This window comes from Trichosurus vulpecula, chromosome 9 (assembly GCF_011100635.1).
Source record: "Trichosurus vulpecula isolate mTriVul1 chromosome 9, mTriVul1.pri, whole genome shotgun sequence".
Taxonomy (NCBI): Eukaryota; Metazoa; Chordata; class Mammalia; order Diprotodontia; family Phalangeridae; genus Trichosurus; species Trichosurus vulpecula.
The window spans coordinates 205,606,225-205,629,930 of record NC_050581.1 but is presented as its reverse complement, the minus strand read 5'-3'; the positions used below and the strand labels follow the sequence as shown (position 1 = coordinate 205,629,930).

At 47.4% G+C, this 23,706-nt stretch overlaps 1 protein-coding gene across 1 annotated transcript in view; it reads left to right on the top strand.

The window, feature by feature from the left end:
- Positions 1–23,706, top strand: part of ARPP21 (cAMP regulated phosphoprotein 21) — an 85,994-nt gene that overhangs the window by 11,203 nt on the left and 51,085 nt on the right. The window contains exons 9-10 of the mRNA XM_036739701.1: positions 19,218–19,326; positions 21,275–21,376. Coding sequence (XP_036595596.1) covers positions 19,218–19,326; positions 21,275–21,376 — 211 coding nt within the window. The remainder of the gene's footprint in view (positions 1–19,217; positions 19,327–21,274; positions 21,377–23,706) is intronic.

Here is a 23,706-nt window from a genome sequence, read left to right as displayed (position 1 = left end):
AACCCACCACACTCCATCATAACACTCCCACCACACCCAACCACATAACCCAATATGTCCCACTATAACCCACCATACCCAGCCTTGTTGTTGTTCAGTGATTCAATTGTGTCCAACTCTTCATGATCCTGTAAGGGGTTTTCTTGGCAAAGATACTAGAGTGGCTCACCATTTTCTTCTCCAGTGGATTAAGGCAAACAGAGGTTAAGTGGCTTGCCCAGAGTCACACAGGCTAGTGAATGTCTGAGGTCAGATTTGAATTCAGGTCTTCTTGACTTCAGGCCCACTGAGCCATCTAGCTGCCTCATACCCCATTATAACCAACCACAATACACCATGCCCCACTACATTCCACCATAACTCACCTCTACCACACCATACCCACACCACACCACACCCAATCACAACCCACCAGTTCCCACCACATCCCACTGTAACCCAACAAAACGCACCATGCCCCCAAAGTGGCTGCTTCTTTTGGCCTCTTCTCCTTCTCCCCCCACCCCATCTCATGCTCTTGAGGGAAAAAAGAAACAGAAGAGTGTGATTTCTGATCCATTCTTGTTGACCAAGCTGAGAATTAATCTGATGATTTGGGCAAGTTTGTATAGCCAATTCATTCATTGGGGGGGGGGGGGGAATGGAGTTGTGAGAGTTTGACTGTGTCTACAGGAGGATATGTCCCAAAAACCTTGGAGCAGTTTGAAGCTTAAAGAGCTTGGTAGCTCCAATAGTTTACAAATGCATTAGGACTCTGTATATTTAATACAAACATATACATATATGTTTATGTATGTATGTGTGTATATCATATATATATTCACACAAACATATAATGTATAATATGTGATGCATCTGTATGTGCACACACAGGCACATAAAGAATGTGTGTGGATATATGGACATGCACATATATATGTATATTTATTTCATGGAATGTAAAGCTCCCCTTCCACCATTAATCACACCCCCATTACATGTCCCAAATGAGGATTTTGCTCTTTGATATTCTATCTAAAGCATAAATGTTTTAAGAGAGCTTGAATTTCTAGACAACCTTGAAGTACTGGGACAGCTCCCCACCCCTCTGTCTCCCTGGCTCTGCCTCTGCCTCTCTCTCCCTTCCTTTCTTTGTCTCTCTCTTCTCCCCATCTGACTTCCTAACTGTGATTTTCTTACTATCAGAGCACAAATTCTACATCTTTACTAAACTCTAGAAGACATTATTGGTCTCCTTTTCTCTTACCTGTGTGGCCAGTGCTGGGAGTTTCACTGAAGGGGGCTCATTGAAATTTGCCGAGTGCACACTCAAACAAAGCACTTCCCTTATCCCCTTCTCTCCCATCTCCCAGGCAAAGGCTGCATCCTTGTCAAAGGGTCTTACCCTCTTGATTAGGAAACTCCTTTCCTTGTCTGAACATTTAAAGAGTGGGTGAATGGAGGTTAGAGTGAATGGAGAAGCTCTGCAGAGGCAGCTCAACCAGGAATCTAGAACCAGGAATCTTGACTCTGCTATATGGATGACCTGAGGGGCAGGGTTAGGGTGACTTGACCACCTCTGAGCATCATGTCTTGTTTTTATTGGCTGACAGCAAAAGAAAATGCTTTGCCTCTGTTTTCTGTCTTCTTATGGTTCCCTAGCCAAATCTATATTGCACTTGGACCCATCTGGTCTGATGCTCATGCCCTCTTGTCCTAACAGGCATCTCTTCTTTGAGAAAATCATAGCCTCTTGGCAATAATTGCCCTGCTGTGTCCCTTATTTTGTTCCCTCCTTAGTCCAGAGAGAAGATGACATCTGTGTCTTGGTTTGTGATCTCTACCCACCTCTGCCAGTGGGCATTAGGACCAATAGTTTCCTAGTAAGCTAGATTTTTGCCTTCCTAGACCATAAAGCTCCTTGTCCCTGTTGCCCATGTAAGCTTTCACAACCATGGACAAAGCTTCTTGGATCCTGCCTAGACTGAGATCACAAACTCACTGATCAAAAGCTGAGTCAGTTAATTTTCCTTCCTCTTCCACAGCTAGGCTGCCTTTAAGCATAGGTTCATCTGCAACAGACCATATTCTCTGGGATTGTGGCCCAGAGTGAGAGCACTCTCCAAACTCCAGCTGATTGCCTAGCTGCTAATCACTGGCTATTCCTTGGGGGAAGCAAGTGGTGGCTCATCAAGAGACAAGACAAATGTCAAGGGTCTTCACTCAGCATTACTGGGAGCCAAGTTAATGCTGCTCTCAGCCTAGTCTGTGATCTTGGCAGCCTGGGGGAGATCCCACCTGGGAGCATGGATGGCAGTCACCAGTAGGGACCTGTGCACAACCATCCTGATGACTCGACGTTGTTGAAGTTCTCAGGAGAGTTCTTCTGGCTGGGGGAGAAATCCCATGGTCAGTGGAGCTTGCTTCATCCAGTGGGTGGATCATCATCATGCCTGGACCTGGAACTCAGGCATATTGCCATCCACCATATACCATAAAGACGATTTGACTAGGAGTACTTTGGAATGACGGCTACAGACAGCCCCCCTTATTGTGGAAAACCCACAATCATCTAGTAGCCCAGGCACATGGAGGAGGGGAGGGGTAGGGGGCCAGTCACTGAAGCGGGGATGAAGCAGAATTTCAGAATGCTTTGAGAAACAGAAGCAAACATCACTGACTTCTCATTACAACAACATTGAACTCTGTGTACCCAGCTGGGAGCCCGAGGGCATATATGATTCAGCGAGCATGACATTAGAAGCATGTGACTCTGTGAAAAATGGAAATTCACCCAAGTTATTCATATAATCCATTTCCAAAGCCTGTCCTGCTAGCAGGAGAGAAATTGTTACTTTCTTCTTAAGAAGGAAACAAAGTCACAGTGACTGTTCCAATCATCCCTCTAGCCAGTGCTAGAGACAGCAGAGCCTCTGTGAGTTCAAATATCACCCATCCAACCATTAGGAGCTCCAAGCTGCTTTCTTGCTGGAATTGCATTTATTTCACGAAGATAATTTTATAAGGCATAGAGCCAGTCTACTAAGAGAGATAACCTGAGAAAGTCAGTCAACAAGCATTTGTTAAGTGCCTGCGATGTGCCAGGCACAGCGTTAAGGGCTTGAGACAGAAGAAAAGCAAGAGACAATCCCTGCCCTGGAGGAGATCACAATCTAATTGAGGACACAACACACAACCAGGGTCAATTAGAGAGAACTGATTGAGGGAAAGTGCCTAACAGTAAGGGGGTCAGGACAAGACTTCTTGGAGAAGGTGAGATTTTTTAACTGGGACTTGAAGGAAGCCAGGAGACCGAGATAAGGAGGGAGAGCATTGAGTCATGGAGGACAGCCAGGAACAATGCGCAGAGTGGGGAGATGGAGGCCAGCGTCATGGCTTCACAGAGTGCATCAGGGCCATGAGGGAGAAGACCGCAAAGCCACAGAGGAGTTTCCATTTGTTTCTGGAGGTGATAGGCACCCACTGGAGTTTACAGAATAGGGAGGTGACATACTCAGAGCAGCCCATTAGGAAGATAAATTTGGTGGCAGAGTGGAGGACAGACTGGAGGGGGAGAGACTTGAAGCAGAGAGGACCCCGCCCCCCAGCAGGCTGAGAGAGAATATTGCTTTCCTATCATGGCTGGAGAGAAGCTGAGGAAGATAGGGAGAAATAAGATGGAAGGGTCTTTTTCACAAAAGTACTCCAACTTTGATATTATGAAGCAGACGAACTAGATTCTTTTAAGAGACATTGTTTACTGAGTAAACCAACTGGTGTAGGATTGTGTTTTCAGCAGTGAAGAAAGGTCATCTATAGTTACAATGAAGGTTTGAAGCTATTCTAGCTATGATCTTTCTTCCACCTAAAAAGAGTATAAAGAATCATGTCTGCTTTGTTAACTATTTCCTTATAAATAAATTACATATTTAGTAACCTTAATTTAAATACTATAGAATTAAGTAGTTCCTTATAAGGACAGGCTCATAACATGTATGTGTGTATGCAAGCAGGCATGTATGTATATGCTTATACACATGTAAACCCAATATGTGTAACTACTATTTGGAAAGGCAATTTCTCCAATTCATTACATAAATATATGTGCTTTATATATGTATATATAACTTTCATATTTTGTAACGTATATTCATCATATTGCACATAAATATATAAAATAAATAATATTTCAGGAACTAGAGTAAGGGTTCTGAGCTTAGTTGATTAATTGAAAGAGATGTTGAATTTTTTAGTAACTGATGAGGAAATATTAGATTACCCAAAAACTGGGGATGATGACGTTAAATATATGGACAAGTTGTGTGACATACAAATGAGTTTGGTAACCCCAAGCCTGTTTCATGTAGACAATTGTTCTTCCTAATCCAGTCACATTAGGGTGGCAAGGTAGGTGGCTAGACTGGATGTCAAGGGGACCTCTGAATCCAGTTCATCTCTTCTTCTAAGTCACTGCATGACCGTAGACATGTGGGTGCTCCAGCTATCCAACACTGCCCTTCTAGCCCACTTCTAAAGCCACCTCTTTTAAATAGTCTATTCCTGGGGCTTGGTTTCCTCACCAACTAAATTAAGGCTTTGGATGAGACCCTCCCCGATCTCAAGGGCCTTCCAGCCCTTAGATTCCTTGTCCCCCACTCAAATATTATAGTGTCAATGATATAGAACTTCTGGCAACTCAAAGCTATTAGTTGGGATGGAAGTTGAAAAGAGAGGTCTGAGTCTGGGCTAGAGTGCACTATGTTATAGGCAGATGAAAGGGTGTCTTTCTGTCTGTCCTGTATTAATGACCTATATGAAAGAAGTGACATGTGAGTCATTCATGGAGGGAAGGTAGGGTGAATGCAAGTGATTGGCTGGTCATGGAAAGAGAGTGAAGGAGCACAGGTGGCCAGCCAACGCTGCTCTGGATTCAGTAGAGGGCAGAGAGATGTAAGGGAGGTCTCTAGCACTTGGGTCAGGACTTCTCTGGAGGAGAGAAGGTGGAAGGGCATCAACAAGGATCAAACAGGAGAAGGTGGTGAGGAGTGATAAATACACTAGTTTTAGACACACATATACCTATATAATCACTGTAAATACATATAGATGGATGGAAGGATAGATATACATGAATTTTTGTATCAAATTTCTCAATTCAATTCAGCAAATATGTATTAATCATCTACTATCTGTAAGGCACTACCTAGATCAGAGGTGGACATTGACCATCTAGAGAAGCAGATCTAGCTGCCCTTCCAGGCGATGTTGGAGCTGGGTTCATCAATCACTTTCCTGATTTGTGCAGAAAGCAATCCATCTCTGTATGCCTGCCTTCTCACTCTATGTGATTCTTGTTTCTGTGGACTCTGGAGTGACATTTAGAGAAGAAATCACACATATGGAAAGCACCACATGTAGTTTCCTCCTAACATTCTTTACACAACCATCCTGTCCCCTGTTTCCCTTTTCCCACTTTTCTTCCCTTCTTCCCTCTCTCTCTTCTCCCTTTCTCTCTTTCCTTCTCTAACTCCCTCCTTTCCTTTCCCTTAGCTTCTTTTCTTCTGTTCTTCCTTTCTTCTTCCCTCCACCCTTTCCTTCTGGCTACATTTGTTAAGTGTCTACCATGTATAAGGGTCTATGTTGATCTCTGAGGGATATCCCAAGATAAATATAACTTAATACCCTAATGAAGCTTATACTCAAGTAGGGGTGATAGAGCTTAGCCATATGTAAATGGAATGTATACTAGAATATAATGCTGCATGTAAGGAATAAAAATCAGCTCTCCCTATATCCTAAACAAGCACAACAGCAAAACCCTAAACCAACTGACCAATCTTGCCTAGACTCCACTAAGGCCTTCAGTCATTGTCTTGTATGTCCTCTTCCTTTCTCTCCCAAACCGAGCTGCTGAGGGAACAGCCAGAGCCAGTTTTCCTGACCATGGAGTCGATATGGTCTGGATATAAAACATGACTAATGCTGTGACTTGCTGATTGGCCTGAACTGGCATCTTCCTAGATAAGTGATTTGAGCTAGAATGGTTACAGACTTCACGCAAGTACGGTTATGGGAGGACATGTGGGGAGGATAGAAGGGTGGGGGACAGTCAAGGATGGGTTGTGATCTTCCTCTCATGCGGGGCATGGGGAATGGATGCGCATGTTGATGAGATCACAACTCCATCCAAGGTCACAAATACAGAAACTTGTCAGACAACCGAAACATCCCAGAACTTTCACCTTTAAAAAAATTGCCCCAAGCTAATAGAAATAGGCGGTTGTAGCTCTTTATCCTTTGTCTTTAGGGAACTACTGAGAATCCAGCTAACTCAGGTAAATTGCTGACCTTGGTAGTTCATTTGTCCCTGCTTACTGGTCCTGAGCCCCAGGAAAAATCCTGTAGGGGATGATAGAATGGGAACAGAGTACCCAAGAGAGTTGTTTCTCCACCATAAGCTACCAAATGGCACTAAAAGGTGACTGGGCTGAAACAAATTAAGCTGGTACATCTCACATGGCCACAGCTACAGTGAATCACTGGAGTGTCTGCTCAGAGCCCCTTATCTCTCCTCCCTCTGAGTTCCCTCCAGACAGAGTGACAAAGGTCTGTCAGACCCACTCTTCCATGTAAGAAGGAAAAAATAAAAACCAAAACAGGGTAATAACTAAGGTCAAACACTTTTGTGGCATCTTTCCTGACACTTGTAAAGGTTGAACACGCATGCACGCATGGGTCTGGGTCTGTGTGTGTATGTGTCCAGAGCACTCTATTTCCAATGGAACCCTAGGACAGGCATTTTAAAAGCTACAGCCCTCCAGCTGGTTGCACTGGGCATTTGGTGGAGAGGATTAGAAATCTTCACTGAATGAGGAGAATCACGAACTTCAAGAAATAGTCGACCTCATATAACTCCACACAACAAATGAGAAACAGGCAGCACCAAATGGTTAAGTGACTTGCCTGAGGATACAGAGTGATGAGGAACAAAATGGGGGGAGGCCTCAGATCTCTTTTTCCAGGTCAGTTCTCTGCCCTCTTAACAATTCATCACTGACTATCTTAGACAATTCAAACCCATGTTCCTTAATGCATTAAACTTCCTGTGCAAGGAGCAGGGGCTACACCATATACCTTGACTAAGTAAGGAGGAGTAACATGCTCATACTCCATGGAGGCCCACAAGCACAGAACCTGGCACACAGTAAGTGCCTAATAAATGCTTTTTTTATTTCTTTGGGTACATATGAATTATCTCCCAAGCACCAGGGCCTCTCCACGTTCACCCTTCTATTGACAGTGGGATTTCTGCACCATGAATTGGCACTCAGAGATTATTCAAGTTTAAATCGGCTGAGGGAAACCCAGCAGAGAGAGGCCAATGCCTCTGAGAGCCTCCATTGCATCTTGTCATCTCATAGCAAATCAGTCTGAGCTTGCTCCCAATCCCAGGGTGACTCATGACCATAGCTTAGAGATGACTCATGTTCTTGGCAAGGTAAAACTTAGGCATGGAACAAGATGAGCATCAGCAAGAATTGGGTCTGTGGGCTAGGATGGGCTTAAGGACACAGTCTTTGGTGACCCGAAATTGGAGAGAAGTATTATTGATCTCAATAGGAGACAATTTCTATGTGTAATCAACAGACTGGTGAGTGTTGGGAATCACCCTTACAAAGACAGGATTAGGGGAATGAGCTCCTCCTCAATAAGGACAAGGCATCAATCAACAGGCTATGAACCTTTCATCATTCTAGGGCTCCTGCCTGTGGGCTCTGTGCAAGTGCTCACCATCAAAGGCAGTGCCAATGGGAGATAATGACATGCTGGCCAAAGCAAGCACCACAGTCTGACCCTCCCAAGTTCTTTCCAGTATGGTGTTTCTTCCTGACAAGTAGCATCAGAGGGGGACAGAAGAACATATTGGTGGCCTTGTTCTCCCTTCCTCATAGACTTGTTTTTTTTTTCCACTTGTTTTCTTCTGGGACACCTACAATGTTTAAGTCTTTTGAGATCAATATGTGTTGCTTGCTAAGTAATCATTATTACTTAACCTTATTAATTTTTGCTTCTCTTCTTTCAGATTGTCCTTGACTTCCTCATATTTTCATTCCCAATCCTTTGTCCTCTCTTACTTGCTTCCTTGGTGAGGTTTGCCACTATGAATTCATTTTTTAAAAATGCTTCCAATTATTTCAACTGTGAAGCCGCAGATACAATTCTTATTTCTCTCGTAAACCATTCAGATACACCTTGCTGTGATTCCATGCTTTCTTGGGAATCCATAGGGTCCTCTGCCTCATCAGGCACTGATTCAGTTTCCTTTTTTGTGATATTTACTCATAGATGTCAGGACTCATTTAGATGACCTGGAAACCATAGTCCCTTCTGTTATCAATGTCATTCCTCCTGATTTATTGATGTGTGCTAAAGGTTTTTAACTAAGTTTTCTTCCTCCTATGATATTTGGTAATCTCAGTCTTTTTCCCAGTATTCCTCTATTTCTTACCTTCTTCTTTCCCTTTGCTGACTTTTTCCCAGGGAAGCTGAGCCCCTACTGGGCTTAGATTGCCAGCATGCCATATGCCTCTTATCAATAACCAGTATTCCTATTTTTCAATATAGATGAGACCATTCTAACTCTTCCCTTTTTCACACTCATCCTTTTCACTTTTGTCTCACAATTTGCTTCATCCCCAAAGCCAACAACGATTGCTGAAAAAGTCATTTACTAAGGACTAAGGACTGACTCATAGTATTGATACTGACAAATAGCTTTATTCATTTATCGAGTCATTATCTATTTATTGTAGACTTCCAGTAAATTATTAGTTTGGATTTTGTTTAGTAGGTAGTGGGGAGTCCTTAAAGGTTATTGAGAAGGAGCTAAGGGCATGTGCCAAGGGGCAGCAAGGAGGAGGCAAGATTGGTTCCGGGAGGTGCTGGAGGCCTCCCAAGGGGAGCCATCAAGAAACTCCTGCCACAGTCCATACATGAGCTGCTATCAATATTATCATGGTGCAGTGGAAAGTTCCAGGTGTATTGGAACCTATTAGAAAGGAGTTGCTTCTATTTCTGGAAATAGGAGTGACCTGGAGAAGGTGATCTGAGTTGGGGGATTTCTCACTGACGTTCTCAATCATTTAATGACCCATTCACACCCACTGGCCACTTGCACTTGTAGATTCTGAGGTCTCATTTTTTTTTCAAAAATCTTGCATTGTTCCAATACCCAGATACTTAAAAAACAAACAAACCAAACTTGTAATCCCATGTTGCCATTTAGCATATCAAAACTAAGGGTATCCATATATGGACACACATATGTGAGTATAGACTTCTATAGTTCAATGTTTTCCATTGGATCAGTGATACAATCACCTGTAGCTCCCATGTCCTCCTTGTTAATGATTACTGGAGCTCCCAATGCCCACAGCAGCCTGAGCAAACTCCATGGTCTACAGTCATGGCTGAGCTTGTCCAGAGTTTCTTTGGACATGTTTCATTTGTTGACATTGAGCAGCCCCATTCCTTGTGGTGTTACAGAATTGGTTTCGTAGAGCTCAATGGAGTCAGACTGAGAGTGTGGAGGGGATGAGACCTGTGGACCCCACCCTGTTCTCTGGTAATCGGGACTCAGTGATTGAGGGATTCCTTTTGGAGGGTCATTCTTTCAGATCAACTTTCTATGAGGAAATCATTAGAAAGTTCTTGGACCCAATAGAAAATTAACATCCTGAGGATGGTGCTGTGACAGTCTTCCTTTGTATCCTGAGTCAGTAGCACAGTGCCTGGAACATAGTCAGTGCCTAATAAATGCTTGTGACTCACTGGTCCCAGGTCACCTTGGCTTCGCCTTCAGAGTTCTTCCCCATTGGTTTACCCATGTATGCCCCTGCGGCATTCTGCATCTTCCTTCTGTTTGTGGGAGAGTGTGGTCACCATGGACAGGTTCAATGGCACTGAGAGCTGCTAGGAAAGGTCCATGCCAAGGGCCAGGGGCCAAGTAGCTTTCTCCTCAGTCTGTTGTGTGGGGCAGCAGGAGTGAAGGTAAAGGAATCACGCACCTGAGCATCTCAGGAAGGAACCACTTTTAGGAATTAGAAGCTGTTTTTTCATGAGATTTGCCAATTAAAATCATTCTCAATATCATGTTTTCAAAATCTATAAATGAATAGAAAAAACACACACTTGTTTTTGTTTCTGTTTTATGTACATTTATCCCTTTGTCACACTCATGTTTTCTCTGTGTCTCTGTCTCTTTGCTTCTCTGTCTCTGTCTCTCTGTCTGTCTCTCTCTCTCCCTCTCACTCTTTCTCTCTCCCTTCCTCCTCTTCCTCCTCTTTCTTGTCCTTCTTCACCTTCTTCTCCCCCTTCTCCTTCTCCTCTTCTCCTTCTCCCTCTCCTTCTTCTTCCCCTTCCCCTCCTCCTCCTCCTCCTCTTCTTCTTCCTCTTCTTCCTCCTCCTCCTCTTCTTCTTCTTCTTCTTCTTCTTCTTCTTCTTCTTCTTCTTCTTCTTCTTCTTCTTCTTCTTCTTCTTCTTCTTCTTCTTCTTCTTCTTCTTCTTCTCCTCCTGCTCCTCCTCCTCCTCCTCCTCCTCCTCCTCCTCTCTGTGTCTCTCTGCATATATCTGTCTTTCTGTCTCTGTTTCTCTCTGTGTCTCTATATCTCTGTCCCCTTTCTCTCTGTCTCTCTCTTTTTTCTCTCTCCTAGCACCCTGCTTTTGTACATTTTTGTAAGCATTGATTTCAGATATTAACCAACTTTTTACTTCATGAGAGGAGGGAAGGGGGAGAGAATCTTCCTGGCTCCATCTCCAGCACTTCTAGATCTTGAGAAAGAACTCTAGAGGCAAGTGTGACCCTGGGTCACAGGTCTTCTGGCTTGGACCTAGAACTAGGGTGTTTGTCAGGGCTCTTGCTGAGACCCAAGGCTGTCTGGGTGCATTGCCAAGCACATACCTGGCTCTGGGCTGAGCCCTGGCCTGGGAGCCAGGAGAGCTGGGCAGGAGGCTGGCTCTCCCTTTAGTACCTTGATGACCCCCTTCACAAGTACATTGGCTCCCACTCTGAGCTTCAGTCACCTCTTCTGGAAAGTGAGGGGGCGAGCCTCCGTGATGCTCTCTCCCCTTCTTGGAGCTTTCAATGCCATATAAGCTGTGGGAGCGATTCCCTGCCAAGCCTCATGTTATGCTCCCTCCCTCCTCCACGGTGGCTGTCATCTCCTCATGCTTTTCCTTTGTCTTCTTTCTCACCCACCCATACCTGACTTGGATTCTCGGTCTCAGGCAGGTGCAGCAAAGAGAAGTGGGGCGCCCCTCCCCACTGATCCCCTGGGCCAGAGGGCTTGTTGGCAGTCTGCAAAGTCTAAAAAAAAGGTGTAAGGGCAGGACTCTGAGAGGAAGGCAGTTTCTGTCCTTTGTTAGGCTATTCTGGGGAGTGTGGAGACAAGGCCCCACAAGGCTGGGCTCTCCTTCTTTATTGTTGGGAGGGGTTGTGATGATTCCCTGCCACAGAGATCAGTGGTTAAGAGAGGATGCTGAGCTCCACCAGCTGCCTCTGATGAGTGCAGGCTGGCCACTGTCCCCAGCCAATGAGAGAATCATCCTCGTGCTGGTACTTGCCTCTGGATGATTCAGCAGTTTAGAGACAATTATTCTACATCCTGGGGACCCTGGACCATCATAGCTTTGGTGGCTACAAAACCCAAGACTGCAGTATTCTCCTGGTGGATGCTGGGGACAATGGTGGAGTCAACCCTGGAGGATGAGGCCTGGGCTCACCTGGTCCAGAGGACACTCTGGCCAGATCAGGGTTAGAGCTGTGCCCTGGCAGTACCTCTGTGAATACAGGTGCTGGAGGTGGGGAAAGAGGGATGTGCCCACTTCTCCTTTGGTTGAGATGGCTGCCTGGGCTCCAAGAGCCAAAGGCTGCTGACCCCTACGCTCATTTCATTCTTCTCAAGGAAAGCCAAGCTCAAATTAATCCCTGTGCTCCTGGGAGTTCTGACTTGATTGGGGATCTTCCAACCTCCTTCTTCCTACCTTCTTTCACATGTCTCCCACAGCTGTGACAAGATGTCATCTCAGCCAAATGGGAGAGAAACCACTGGGGCTGTTCCTGGCTCCCTGCCCCCACTTTTTGGCCACAAGCAGATTCTGGGCCAGATGGAGGTGCTATTAATCCTAAGGGGTATAGAGTCCATGCCAAGGCCAGAGAAGGTGGGGGCCTCTGAAGAGGCTTGACTAAGCACACAATGCTCAGGCTTCTTCCACCAAATGTGGGAATGGGGGGCTGGCATTTTGGTGCCAATTCTCTCACCCTTTCCTCCCTATCCTGACAAGGAGGTGCGGTGCCATGTTTTGAATCTGGGCCCTGTGGGTTCCCCCTGAGCACTGTCAGTCTGTTCAGAACCTTTGCTTCCAAGAGTGTTCCCCCGGATTCATTGATTTGCCTTTGGACCATTTCTTCCGAGAAGCTATGATGTCCATTTTATGGATAGAAAAATCGAAGCATATGTTGGCTAAGTGATGGCAGACTGCCCCCAAACCCTGGTTCCCTGACTCTAAAAGTGGTGGTTCTTAGTGCCAAGGGTGGGTAGGAAGAAGATGTGCCCTCTGTGAGCCTGGCCTGGCAAGGCCATCAGAGGTGAGTTCCAGGACCTACTTGCTCCTCAGGTGCCATGGACCTCCCTTGGGAGGAAACTTTGGAGCTACAGCTGAGCTTGCAAGTCTCCATGGGGTGAAATTTGTCAGGCACGATTTAGGCCTTGGCCCTGTCAGACCAGACTCCACCTGAATTAATAATCACCATTGCCTTCCCTGACTGCTGCGTCAGGCAGCCCTTCTTCTCCCTGCTGGATGGTCCCAACTAAGAGCTATGAGCTGCAGACTCAGGAAAGGGAGCTGGCTGGCCAATGAAATTATCTCAGCAATGATTCTAGCCCTAAAACAACAGCCAGCCTTATGTTAGGGGGAAGGAGCCCTTCAGTCCCATAGCTCCCAAGGGAAAAGAAGGTCCCATGGAGGGTATCTGAGAGGTGGTGAAGGAGTCTCCAATGGAACCTCATTAAGTATCCCTGAGTAGAGTGGAGGGCAACCTTGGCTACCCCAGATCTTAGACACCACCATCTCTGATGCGAGCATCCAGACAGGACCCCCATGAGGACTCTAGGAAAAAGCATCGACTTCTTTGGTGATTTGGCAGCCAATGATGTGAGTCTAGGGAGACAGATGGGAAGAAAGAACATTTCACTAGAGAACTGTATCTCTTTGTCTGACCACAAGCCCAGCCTGTCAGTGCTGCTGCTAAATGGGAGCTCCTCTTCCCCAGATGAGGTCCTCTGGATCCCAAGTAAGATTATTAGCTCCTCTGATGCAGGGTCATGGACTGCCATTATTGGGTCTGTGACTCAAGAGGCCATGTGTGACATTGGGCATCTCCTCCTCCAATAGCCCTGAAAGGGGAAAATTAGCAAGGCCCCAGAGAGTGACTTGATGTTGTCTCAGCTTCTCAGCTGAGTGGTTAAGACAGTGACTTAGAAGAAGCCTTGGAGAAATAGAGCATTGCTTTCTGAAGAAGCAAGCACCCCTCACCCTGAAAGCTACCAGCTTCTGCATTCGGGCTCAATCCTGGTGGGGTGGGCAACCTGGCAGGCAGAAGGAAGGAAACCATGTATTCAAAAGGAAATGCCAAGGCCTCTATTCTAAGCTCCCCGGGGTTTGTGAGAACACTGCTACAGACGGGGTGGTTGCTCAGGCATTTTCCCATGCAAGAGCCAAGGTATGTTTTCTTTAGACACACTATTCTAAGAATGAGCAGTGATACACACCAGGATTTGACATCTTTCTGATCCTCCGCATTGACCCTGGCAAGCACAGAGATGTGCCCAGCCTGGTAACAACCCAGAGTGTGAAAATGCATATACACTGCGCAGGTCATTTAGCGGGCAAAGATTTTTCCCCAACCAGAAGGAATCTCAAAGGTAGAAAATATTTCAGAAGCATCTGATCCAGCCAAGGTCTGAACATACTGCCACTGATGTCATGAAGAGATCTTTGAAGTAGTGAGCTTCTGTAGAATATTTCAACACTCCATCATAATCTCAGATTGAGAAGGAGAAGGAACTGGGGAGACCAGTGTATCTGACCTCCTCATTTTACAGAGGCACAGAGGGTAACTGGTTGAACTAGGGTCATGTAGCTCATGAGTGTCTGAGATTAAATTCGAATGCAAGCCTTTCTGACCCCCAGTCCCATGCCCTAGCCAGTAGGCAACACTGCCTCTTACTTTGAAATCCCTTGATATTCTGCAATTCTAGTCACACACAGCCTAACCAGTTAGGAGCACCTCTGCTGTGTAAAGTGAGGCATGTTATAACTTAAAAACCTGTGTTAACTGTGCCAGCCTGAGGCATTCAAACATTTCTTCTCCAATTTTTCCTCTCTTTTTTCCTCTTTCTCTTTCCATACTGTTTGTCTGCATGGTCTTCATCATGTTTAGGGGAAGAAAGGTCTTGTGATGGGGCTGATCACAGAAGGGCTTTTGATGAGGAGAGGAGGAGCCAGGTGCTTCAGAGGGAGGGTTATACCCTCTGCAGATGCCCTGGGCCTGCCCTCTGCACAGCTGGAGGTAGGGAAATGTCTGTAAGAAAGACCCAGATGAAAGCAGCAGGGAGTCAGATTAGAGGGAAGGGGGAGGAGACAGAAATGTTTCTGCCATCTTAAGAAAGAGAGCATCAATAACTGTAAGACATTGAGTACAGCAAGAAAAATATGGGTGCAAAACTTCTCCCTGTATCTGAGAAGAGACTCCATCCATTTCAGAGTTGTATTGAAGAATTTAGAATGAATTCAGGACAGAATAGAAGAAAAAGAAGATAAGGCAGCAGAAGCATGTGGGGAATGAGTGGGTGAGAGAAGGATGAAATGACCCCTGAAATGGAGGCAGGGAAATTATCTGGATCTTTGGTTGATGAGTTAATGTACGTAAAGCACTTTGTAAATGTTTGGGCACCTTATAAATGTCAACTGTGATTCACTGAAGGACCGGGCATGGGGGGTTGGATGGGGGAGAGGATACCAGATGATAGTGAAAGAACATGGAGGCTTAGGGCAGTTGACCAGAGCTGGGGAGGAAACACATGGGAGGTGTTGCTGAGAGCCAATTACCAAGAAGAACTGAGATTGAACAGAAGACAGTCAGAGTGGAGGAACAGAGGTTCAATGTTTGATCTTAGAATAAATGAGATGATCATTGGGTTAACTGTCAACTCTACCCAAAAATATTGCGTGGAATTGACAGGTGAAAATCATGTATACATGTGTGCATGGGTGTGTATGCACATTTGTATATATGTGTGGGCAGAGAGAGACACAGAGACAGATAGACACAGGAGAGAGAGACAGAGTCAGAGACAGAGAGAGAGACAGAGAAACAGAGAGACAGAGAGACAGAGACAGAGAGAGACAGAGAGACAGAGACAGAGACAGAGAGACAGAGAGATAGAGATCCCCTCTCCCCTGGGTTCTGGCCCCAAAGCTTCCCTGCCTCCCCCCCACACACACACATACACACTTCAAACCGAGGCTTCCCAGAGTGACAAAAACCCACCTTGGAAGAATGCACGTCCTCACTCATAGGGAAATGGCCCTTTAAGATCAGACAAAGCTTCAGACAAAGAGTCAGCTCTGACTTTCTTTCACATGTAGGGGGAGCAGTGCAGAGGGCTGCAATCACTGAGCTGGAGATGACGACATTGAAGGCCAGGTTCAGGAGCTTTGGGGAATAGCAGTTCTTAGCCTGTGTTCCTTAAACTTACAAAAAAACCCACCATATTTTTATAACTGCATTTTATATAATTGCTTTAGTTTGTAATCCTACAGCTTTTATTTTGTGTATTTAAAACCATGGTTCTGTGTGATCCAGAGGCTCCACCTGATTGTTAAAGGGGCCCATTACCCAGACAAGGCTCAGAACTCCTGCTCCAGGGAATCTGCTGAGCCCCAAGGAATCTGGACAGGACGGAAGAGATGGAAAGGGACCTATGGTGGGGACAGCTCATCTTCTCAGTTCTCAGCTGTCCAAAAATCAAGCTCTTTGTATGTCAGATCTGGGAGAAGAATCATGAAGGGGAAGCAAGGCAGCCGGGTTGGAAAATGGAGCCTAGCAAGAAGGGAAGGTGGGTTGGTGGCCACAGCCCAGGACTGAGCACTGGGGAAGCAAGTGTGTTTGGAAGTCAGGAGCAGGAGAAGGGAAGATGGGATCTGTCAGATGAAACAAAACTAAACGAAATTCGACACGTGCAGATGCCAATCAAGGGGAGGGCGGATATGAGAACAATAGTCCTTGTTTTACAATAGAAGAAAGGCATTGGCATGTTCTGATGGCAGAGTTCCTCTAGAAAATCTGAAAAAAAAAACACCACGAGGCTCCCCTGACTGGGGCCACTGGCATTTGCTTTGTCTGCTCTGAGCTCTTAAAGGGACAGAGAGCAAAGGCTCCACGTCCAAATAAAAACCACCATCATTCTTGTAGTGTTTTGGAGTTTGCAGAGTAGTTTACGTATGGAGCTCATTTGGTCTTCACAACTATCTCATGAGGAAGGTGCCATTGTTATACTGTTTTGGTAGAGGAGAAGACCAAGACACAGAAGGACTAAATTTTTTTGTCCAGGGATGTACAACTAAGAAATCCCTGAGACCACATTAGAACTCCGGTCTTTCCAGCTCCTAGGTTCCATTCACTGAGCCATAATATATGTATATGCATGGTGTGTGTTGGTGTGGGTGGGTGTGGGTGTGGGTGTGGTGTGGATGTGGGTGTGGGGGGGAGGGTGTGTAGGGGGCATGGCCCCAAAGCTTTCCCCCATCCCACTTCTGCCTCTTCAAATGGAGGCTTTACAAACAAAAACACTCCTCTGGAGCAAGGCCTTGCTCCTGGAGAGGTGCCCTGGAGGCAGCTTCAGACCCATAGCCTAAGCTGGTAGAAAGAGGGTCCTAAACACGGAGCCGGATGTGAAAGCCAAGTCTGGGACCCTTGGGGAGTAGTCATGGCATTGCTTCATGTGACTTCCCATCCATTATGTGGCACAATAAGCAATCTGTGGCTACTTAAGAAAGGGAGATGCACGATTAGGGCAGACCAGACCTGGTGGTCTCCAGTTGGGGGATCCATGGGGGATGGGCTGCCTCTGGAAAGAGTGAGGTCTCCATGACCCTGGGGTTAGAAGTGAAGGGCTCCTCTGCAGGTGTGGGTGTGACTAGACAGTCTCCCAGGTGCTCCATTTCCCATGCTGGGACTGTGACTCACCACAGCAGTGGTGTGGAAAGGAAGAGTCAGGCAGGATGAAGACCTCAGTGCCTCACAGGGCCATGGAGAAAATACCCTTAATGGAGAAGTTGCCAGGTTAGAAAAGGCCAGATGCTCAAAGAGCTGCTCTTTCCACAGTTTAACCTGCATTGTCTGCATGTGGGAAGGGAGGGGGGTGTCTTCTCCTTCCCTTCATTTCCTTCACTTCTATTTATTTAGTTGGGGCCAGTGCTGAGCTTGGGGGAAGCATAGACAAAAAAAAAGCCAGCTTGGTCTCAAAGAGTTGGTATTCTGCTGGCAATGCCAAGGGCCAAGACACACCATGGACAGCCATGGTCTACAAAGACAATGTACAGCCCAAGTGAGACTGGGCAATTTCAGGAGGGAGAGATCAGACAAAGCATCAGGTAGCAAGTGGTCCTCTAGTAGTGCTTTGGAAGAAACCTGAGATTCTGGGAACGCAGATTGTTGTCTATTTGTCTACTCTTCTGTTCAGTCATTTCAGTTGAGTCTGACTCTTTGTGATCCCATTTGGGAATTTTGTTGGCAGAGATACTGGAGTGGTTTGACACTTCCTTCTCTAGATCATTTTACAGATGAGGAAACTGAGGCAAAGTGAAGTGACCTGCCAAGGGTCACACAATTAGTAAATGTCTGAGGCCGTATTTGAACTCAGGTCTTCCTGACTCCAGGCCCTGAGCTGTATCCAGTGGCTTATTATCTTTCTGACTCATTATGCATATGGAAAATGGGGATGGTTATTCTTTCCTACTCAAAGGATTATCCTGAGGTCAGCCAAGAGAATGCCTGGGGAAACCCTGTGGAAAACAGTGGTGCCTTTGGGTAGTAATGTATGTTCAGCCAGATAGTAATTACTGGGTGGCAGCTGCCTTCATGTCTGCTCCGGAATATGCAAAGGTTATTTCTATGTGTATATAGAAGCAGGAGGAGAGAGGATGAAGGATACTTTGGGACAAACACACCCCAGAGGCTGTCCTGGGGATGTCCCATTCACAATAAATGGCAAAAGCAGGTCTTTGCTCCTGACAGCCAAGAAGTAAAGCCTGAGGAGGTCCCAGACTAAAGGAGAAGGAAGGCTGGCCCGGGGCTGCCTTGGAGGCCAGGGGAGGGCCCCTCCAGTGGCTTAGGCTTGTCACTGACCCAGACTAGCCAGCACCACTTTCAGAGTCCAGGCATTTAGCAGCAGGCCATCTTAGTGCCAGAAAGAGAATGACTAGGGGACTTCAAATCAATTGACTAATCGATCGGAGGCAACTACTTGGTGAGTTTTTTCTCAGGCTAATCAGCCATTAAGTTGTCTAAATAAAATTCCTTTAATCCCCCAATTAACTGACTGCCAAGATTGGGGAGTGGTTCGGTGTATCTGAGGGCAGCAGTGGCTCTTGGCAAAGCACAGGGATGCCACGCATCCAACTAACTGCTTATCTTCATACCCATAGATGCCCACCCTAGTCCACCCCCAGGAGTGCCCAGGGAACACTTAAACTGACTCATTAAGTAGGCAGGATACCAATGAAGTCCAGCTGAATTCCTCCTTTGGTGAACCTGAGCAAGCCTAATTAAAATTCAGGCGAAGTGGAGGTCAGCATAATAGAAGCAATAAATGAGAGGAATTTGAGGGAGGGGAAAGCGGCTCCTTGTCCTTCCGCCCTGGGGAGTAGCGCCCGGCCCAGGCTGCTCTCTGGGTGGCAAGAGGACGGGGTCCCTGCCAAGCAGCAGGAGCAGGAGGGCTGGGGCAGCCCCATGTGACAGGTACCGCAGCCTCCTTGGATTGTCCAGTGATTCCGGGAGCCCGATGCCTCTGGTGGGGTGTGTGACTGTTGGGGGGAGGGTGGCTGGGGGAGCGCACGAAGCTATGCCTCTAAAAAGGGAAAAATATCTTTATTGGTGTGTTTTACTTTGCTGGCAGACCAGAGCAAAGGTTCTGTGAACATTTAAAAGATGACAAAGGTGAAGAAGCCCAGAAGAGGTTTATCTTGAAGCGAGATAACTCTAGTATTGATAAAGACGACAATCAGGTTGGTTCTCCAGCGGGAGGGAGAGTGGCTAACCGTGTGCTGTTGGGGGCAGGTGGGCTGACTGATGCTCCTGTGGTGTTTTCTGTGGCTGCCTCCGCCCCCACCTAGACCCCTGCTGCTGGGCCTAGCCCTCCCTGCCCTTCCCTCTGCCGCTGGCACTGGCGCTGTGTGGAGCTGCATGGGTGGGGCTTGGCACGGGCAGCGTTGCTGCTGCATGCGGGGGAGGTCGTCGGGCTTCCGCGCCATCCCCCACCCCGGGGGGCAGCGTGAACAGCCGAATTTCTTGGACGTGTCTGTGTAACTCTGGTAGTCATTCCACTCCCTACAGCTTTGTCCTTCCGTTGTCCTTCAGCACCAAATGAACAGGCTCATCAGTACGAACGAGGGTCACCCGGGATAGCCGGAAAGAGCCAGCCTTGTCATGGTGAGGCCGGGTGGATTTTGAAAACCTTCTCCCATAAGACTCCGCCAAAGGAGTCAGTTCCATGTTCGAGCCACAGCCCCTCTCCCCCCTTTCCTCGTCGGTGTCAGTTGTTGGCTTGTTTGCATGAACTGGGGCAGACCCCGCTCTGCGTCTTGTTGCTTGTGACCGGGTAGCAGAGTCCTCGCGGCCGAGGCAGAGCGTCGGGACCTAGCGAGCCGGGACAAGCCGGGCAAGAGAGGCAGGGGGCTTCTGAGCAGCATGCCCTGGAGAGTGGGTGGGGGGTCGTGAAGCAGGGGTGGGTGCAAGGGAGAATAAGGACGAGAAGAAGTCATTGTAGAAGACATTTAAACAGCAGGGGACATGACGCCTCACCTCTCAAGCCACTCAAATGGGGTTTTGAAGATGATTTTGGCAGCCAAATTTCAGAAGGGAATATAGTGCCCACCTCTCTAGATATCTCAACTTGTCCTCCCACTGAGAGGTTTCAGGGAGTCACCCCAAATTACTCGGTGAACTTCTGACTCAGAATTTGAATAAGAACTGATTTTTCCTTGGTTTGCCCGTATTTCTTTATCTTTATCTTTTCCCCCCAACCATATCATGGCTCAGTTCATGTTGCCTATGAAGCTAGCGCCCCACACAAAGCGGGAGCCCTGTCGGTCTCTGCTGAATGAACAAAAGAATGAATGAGGGAATGGATGGATGGATGTATGGATGGATGGATGAAAGCCTGGGTTGTTATCTAGTCCTAGGAGCCAAGTCTAGAGAAAAGCTCTGGGGACCCAGTTAAGGCGAAGAAAGCAGAGGCTCTTCCTCGTCGGCTCTCACTAGAACACATTTGGGTACCATTGGCTAAAAGCAGATTAAGATCCGGATTGAGCTGTGAGCGTATGAAGCTCTTGGTGAGGTTACCGCGCAGTAGTTTCAGTCATCTCCACTTCTCACGGTCCTCATTTCCTCCCCCCATTTCATCAATCCCTAAATGCCTCGTAGCCCTCAAGAGGGGTTCCGGTCTCCCGTCCTTAGCGGTGGTTTAGACCGCCAGAAATCCGCCCCCTCTGAGCCCTCGGTCTTCAAATGGGCACTGAGGGAGGCCCTGTTCAGCTCCCTTGGGCAAGAATCCCACCCCCAAGACCACCTGGGCTGTCACAGGGTTCGACCCGCCCTCCACGAGCGCTTGCACACACATACACACCTCTCACACCTGTACACACACTCAGCTCACACCTGCACACATGTACAGCTCACACCTGCACACACACATACACAAAGGCACACACAAGTCACACCTGCACAAACACAGCTCACACCTTTATACACACACACACACACACACAGAGCCCAGTACCCGGCCCAGGCCTCCACCCTGAGGCTGTTAGAGGGCTAGAGCGGAGGGCTTGACTTTTCTCGCCTTGTGGCGGGCCACATTCCTCACCATTTCCGACTCTCCGCTGACAGTGACTTCGCGGCTGCCGTTCTCGGCTCTGCTTGTGTGTAACCCTCCCGATTTTTCTTTCTGTTCAGCAAAACAGAATTCATCCATTTAGAGATGACAGACGAAGTAAATCAATTGAAGAGAGAGAAGAGGAGTATCAGAGAGTGAGGGAGAGAATATTTGCACAAGATGTGAGTAGTTGTTTTAATTGCCTCTTCAGCACTCTATTGTTCTCAGCCTTGGACAGCGACAGCGTCCTTCCCTGAGATAAAGCCTGGAGGCTGGCCCTGGCGCTGCGGGGCTGGACCGCCCGGCTACCATTCCAGGAAGGAAGGAAGGAAGGAAGGAAGGAAGGAAGGAAGGAAGGAAGGAAGGAAGGAAGGAAGGAAGGAAGGAAGGAAGGAAGGAAGGGAGGGAGGGAGGGAGTGGAACCTGGGGAATCAGGCCAAGCTTCGGGGACTGAGCTGGGCTTTAGGGAAAGGAGAGAGAAGTGAGGGGCTCAGTCTGAACACCCCTCAGGGAATGTCTGCAGAGATCACCATGAAGCCATGGGCTGGGGGGAGAGTCACACACACACACACACACACACACACACACACACACACACACACACACACACAAAGAGAGAAAGAGACAGAGACAGAGACTGAAAGAAAAAGACTGAGACAGAGAGAGAAAGAGAGAGAGAGAGAGAGAGAGAGAGAGAGAGAGAGAGAGAGCACCCAAAACTGAAAGAAGGGAGAACAGATCAGAAATGATTTTTGGGGGGGAAAGCCTCTGATGTTCTGTGGGGTGTGTGTATGTGTATGAGAGAGAGAGAAAGCATGTTTTTGATTCTGTTTTGATTTCTTGAAGCCTCCGTCACCTGACAAAAATAGTCAGCAGAGATAACCCTTGTCTATGATACCTCCCCACACACACACACCCCTCTCCCAATTCTTACAGAGTGAGTGATCCTGGGATCTGTGACTGGGAGAGATCTCAGAAGGAATCTAGGATAGCCCCTCTATTTTGCAAATTAGGAAATTGAGGCAGAGACCCCAGACTTAGAGGCAGATGACACCTGCCCTTCCCGATGCTTTGAATTATGGCCATGGTTAACAAATTCTCCAATACCCTTTGAAGATGTGGTCATGGTTGTCTCCAATAACAGGGAAAGCAGGGTGTCAGGCGCTGTGTCTAAGGGTGGGGATGCATGCCTGCTGAGCCCTCAGACAGACCCATTCTGGGAATTCCTGGAGTCAGCTGCTGTGTCCTTCCTCTCTAGTTAGTGCTGGGGCCTGTGTGCTCTGTCCCAGATACTCAGAGGGAACCAAAGATTCAGTCATCTCTATGGCAGCATCTGAGGGTGCTCTCTGCATTTGGGTCTCTGCCTCTCCTTTTTGGAAAGCATTGATTAAGTGGAGGTTGTCTCGTGCTGGGGCTTGGCCATCCACCGCCCAAGGAATTTGGGAAAGACCTATGACCTTAGCTAGAGCCTGCTGTCAGGATCACTGTCAGTCTGGAACTGCTTCCCTCCTCTGGCTCTGAGGGCCTTTCCTTTAGGTCAGGCTGGAGAAAAGGTTTTTCCAGAGCTCCCTAAAAGGACAGACCCACCTCCCCCTGGTTGTCCCAAACCTTCCCTTGCCTGGGTCAGTCCTTCCTATTTCAAAGGTGGAATGGGTGACTCTTCTCCAGGACTCACCTGTGATCCCTGTGGGCATGAGGTTCAAAAGGAAGCTCAACTGCCTCAGAAAGGAAGCAAGAGGCTGAGGCTAGAGATTGTCCTCAGATTAAACAGAGTGCCAACAGCATGGGACCCCACCAGTGAAGGCAACATTCTCCTGCAGGACCACACCAAGCAATAGGGAAGGGAAATGGTCCATCACTAGCCTGATGTCTAAGCTGGCATGGGAGCCCAAGTGTGTCCTGCCCAGCCACTCAAGAAGGCAGAGACCAGGCCCTCAAAGCAGACTCCAGGCAAGGCTTCTGGGAGGGCAGGCATCCTTCTCTCTGTCTCTCCCCCACCCAGGGTGCCTCATAAAGGGCAAGTGGCCCATCACAGAGTCTTCCACTTTCAAGAAGCAAAGCTTATTATGTAGATGATGAGATATTAATAGCATGACTTTTCATTTCTTTGCCTTCCATCACTGTACATGACATTTAGGAGCAGGCAAGAGAAGGCAGCACAAGTCATCAGTGCCACATGTCTGGGGTGACAGCCTCCTAGGCTCAGAGAGTTGGAGGTGGGAGGGAAGGGGGAAAGTTGGATAGCTCAGCCCCTTCATTTGACACATGGAGAAACTGAGGCCCAAGGAGGCACCTGTTTCAGAGAGAGCATTGGCTGTGGAGTTGGAGGACATGGATTCCAATCTCCCTCAGTCATTTACTGTACTACCTTTGTGACCCCTTTGGGCCTCAGTTTCTTCATCTTCCAAGTGAGAGAGTCAAACCAGATAGTTTATTGACTCTTTTCTACCTCTGGCCTTATGGTCTGTGCTGCTCTGATCAAGCCTGTATTCCATGAATGGTCCCATGAGTT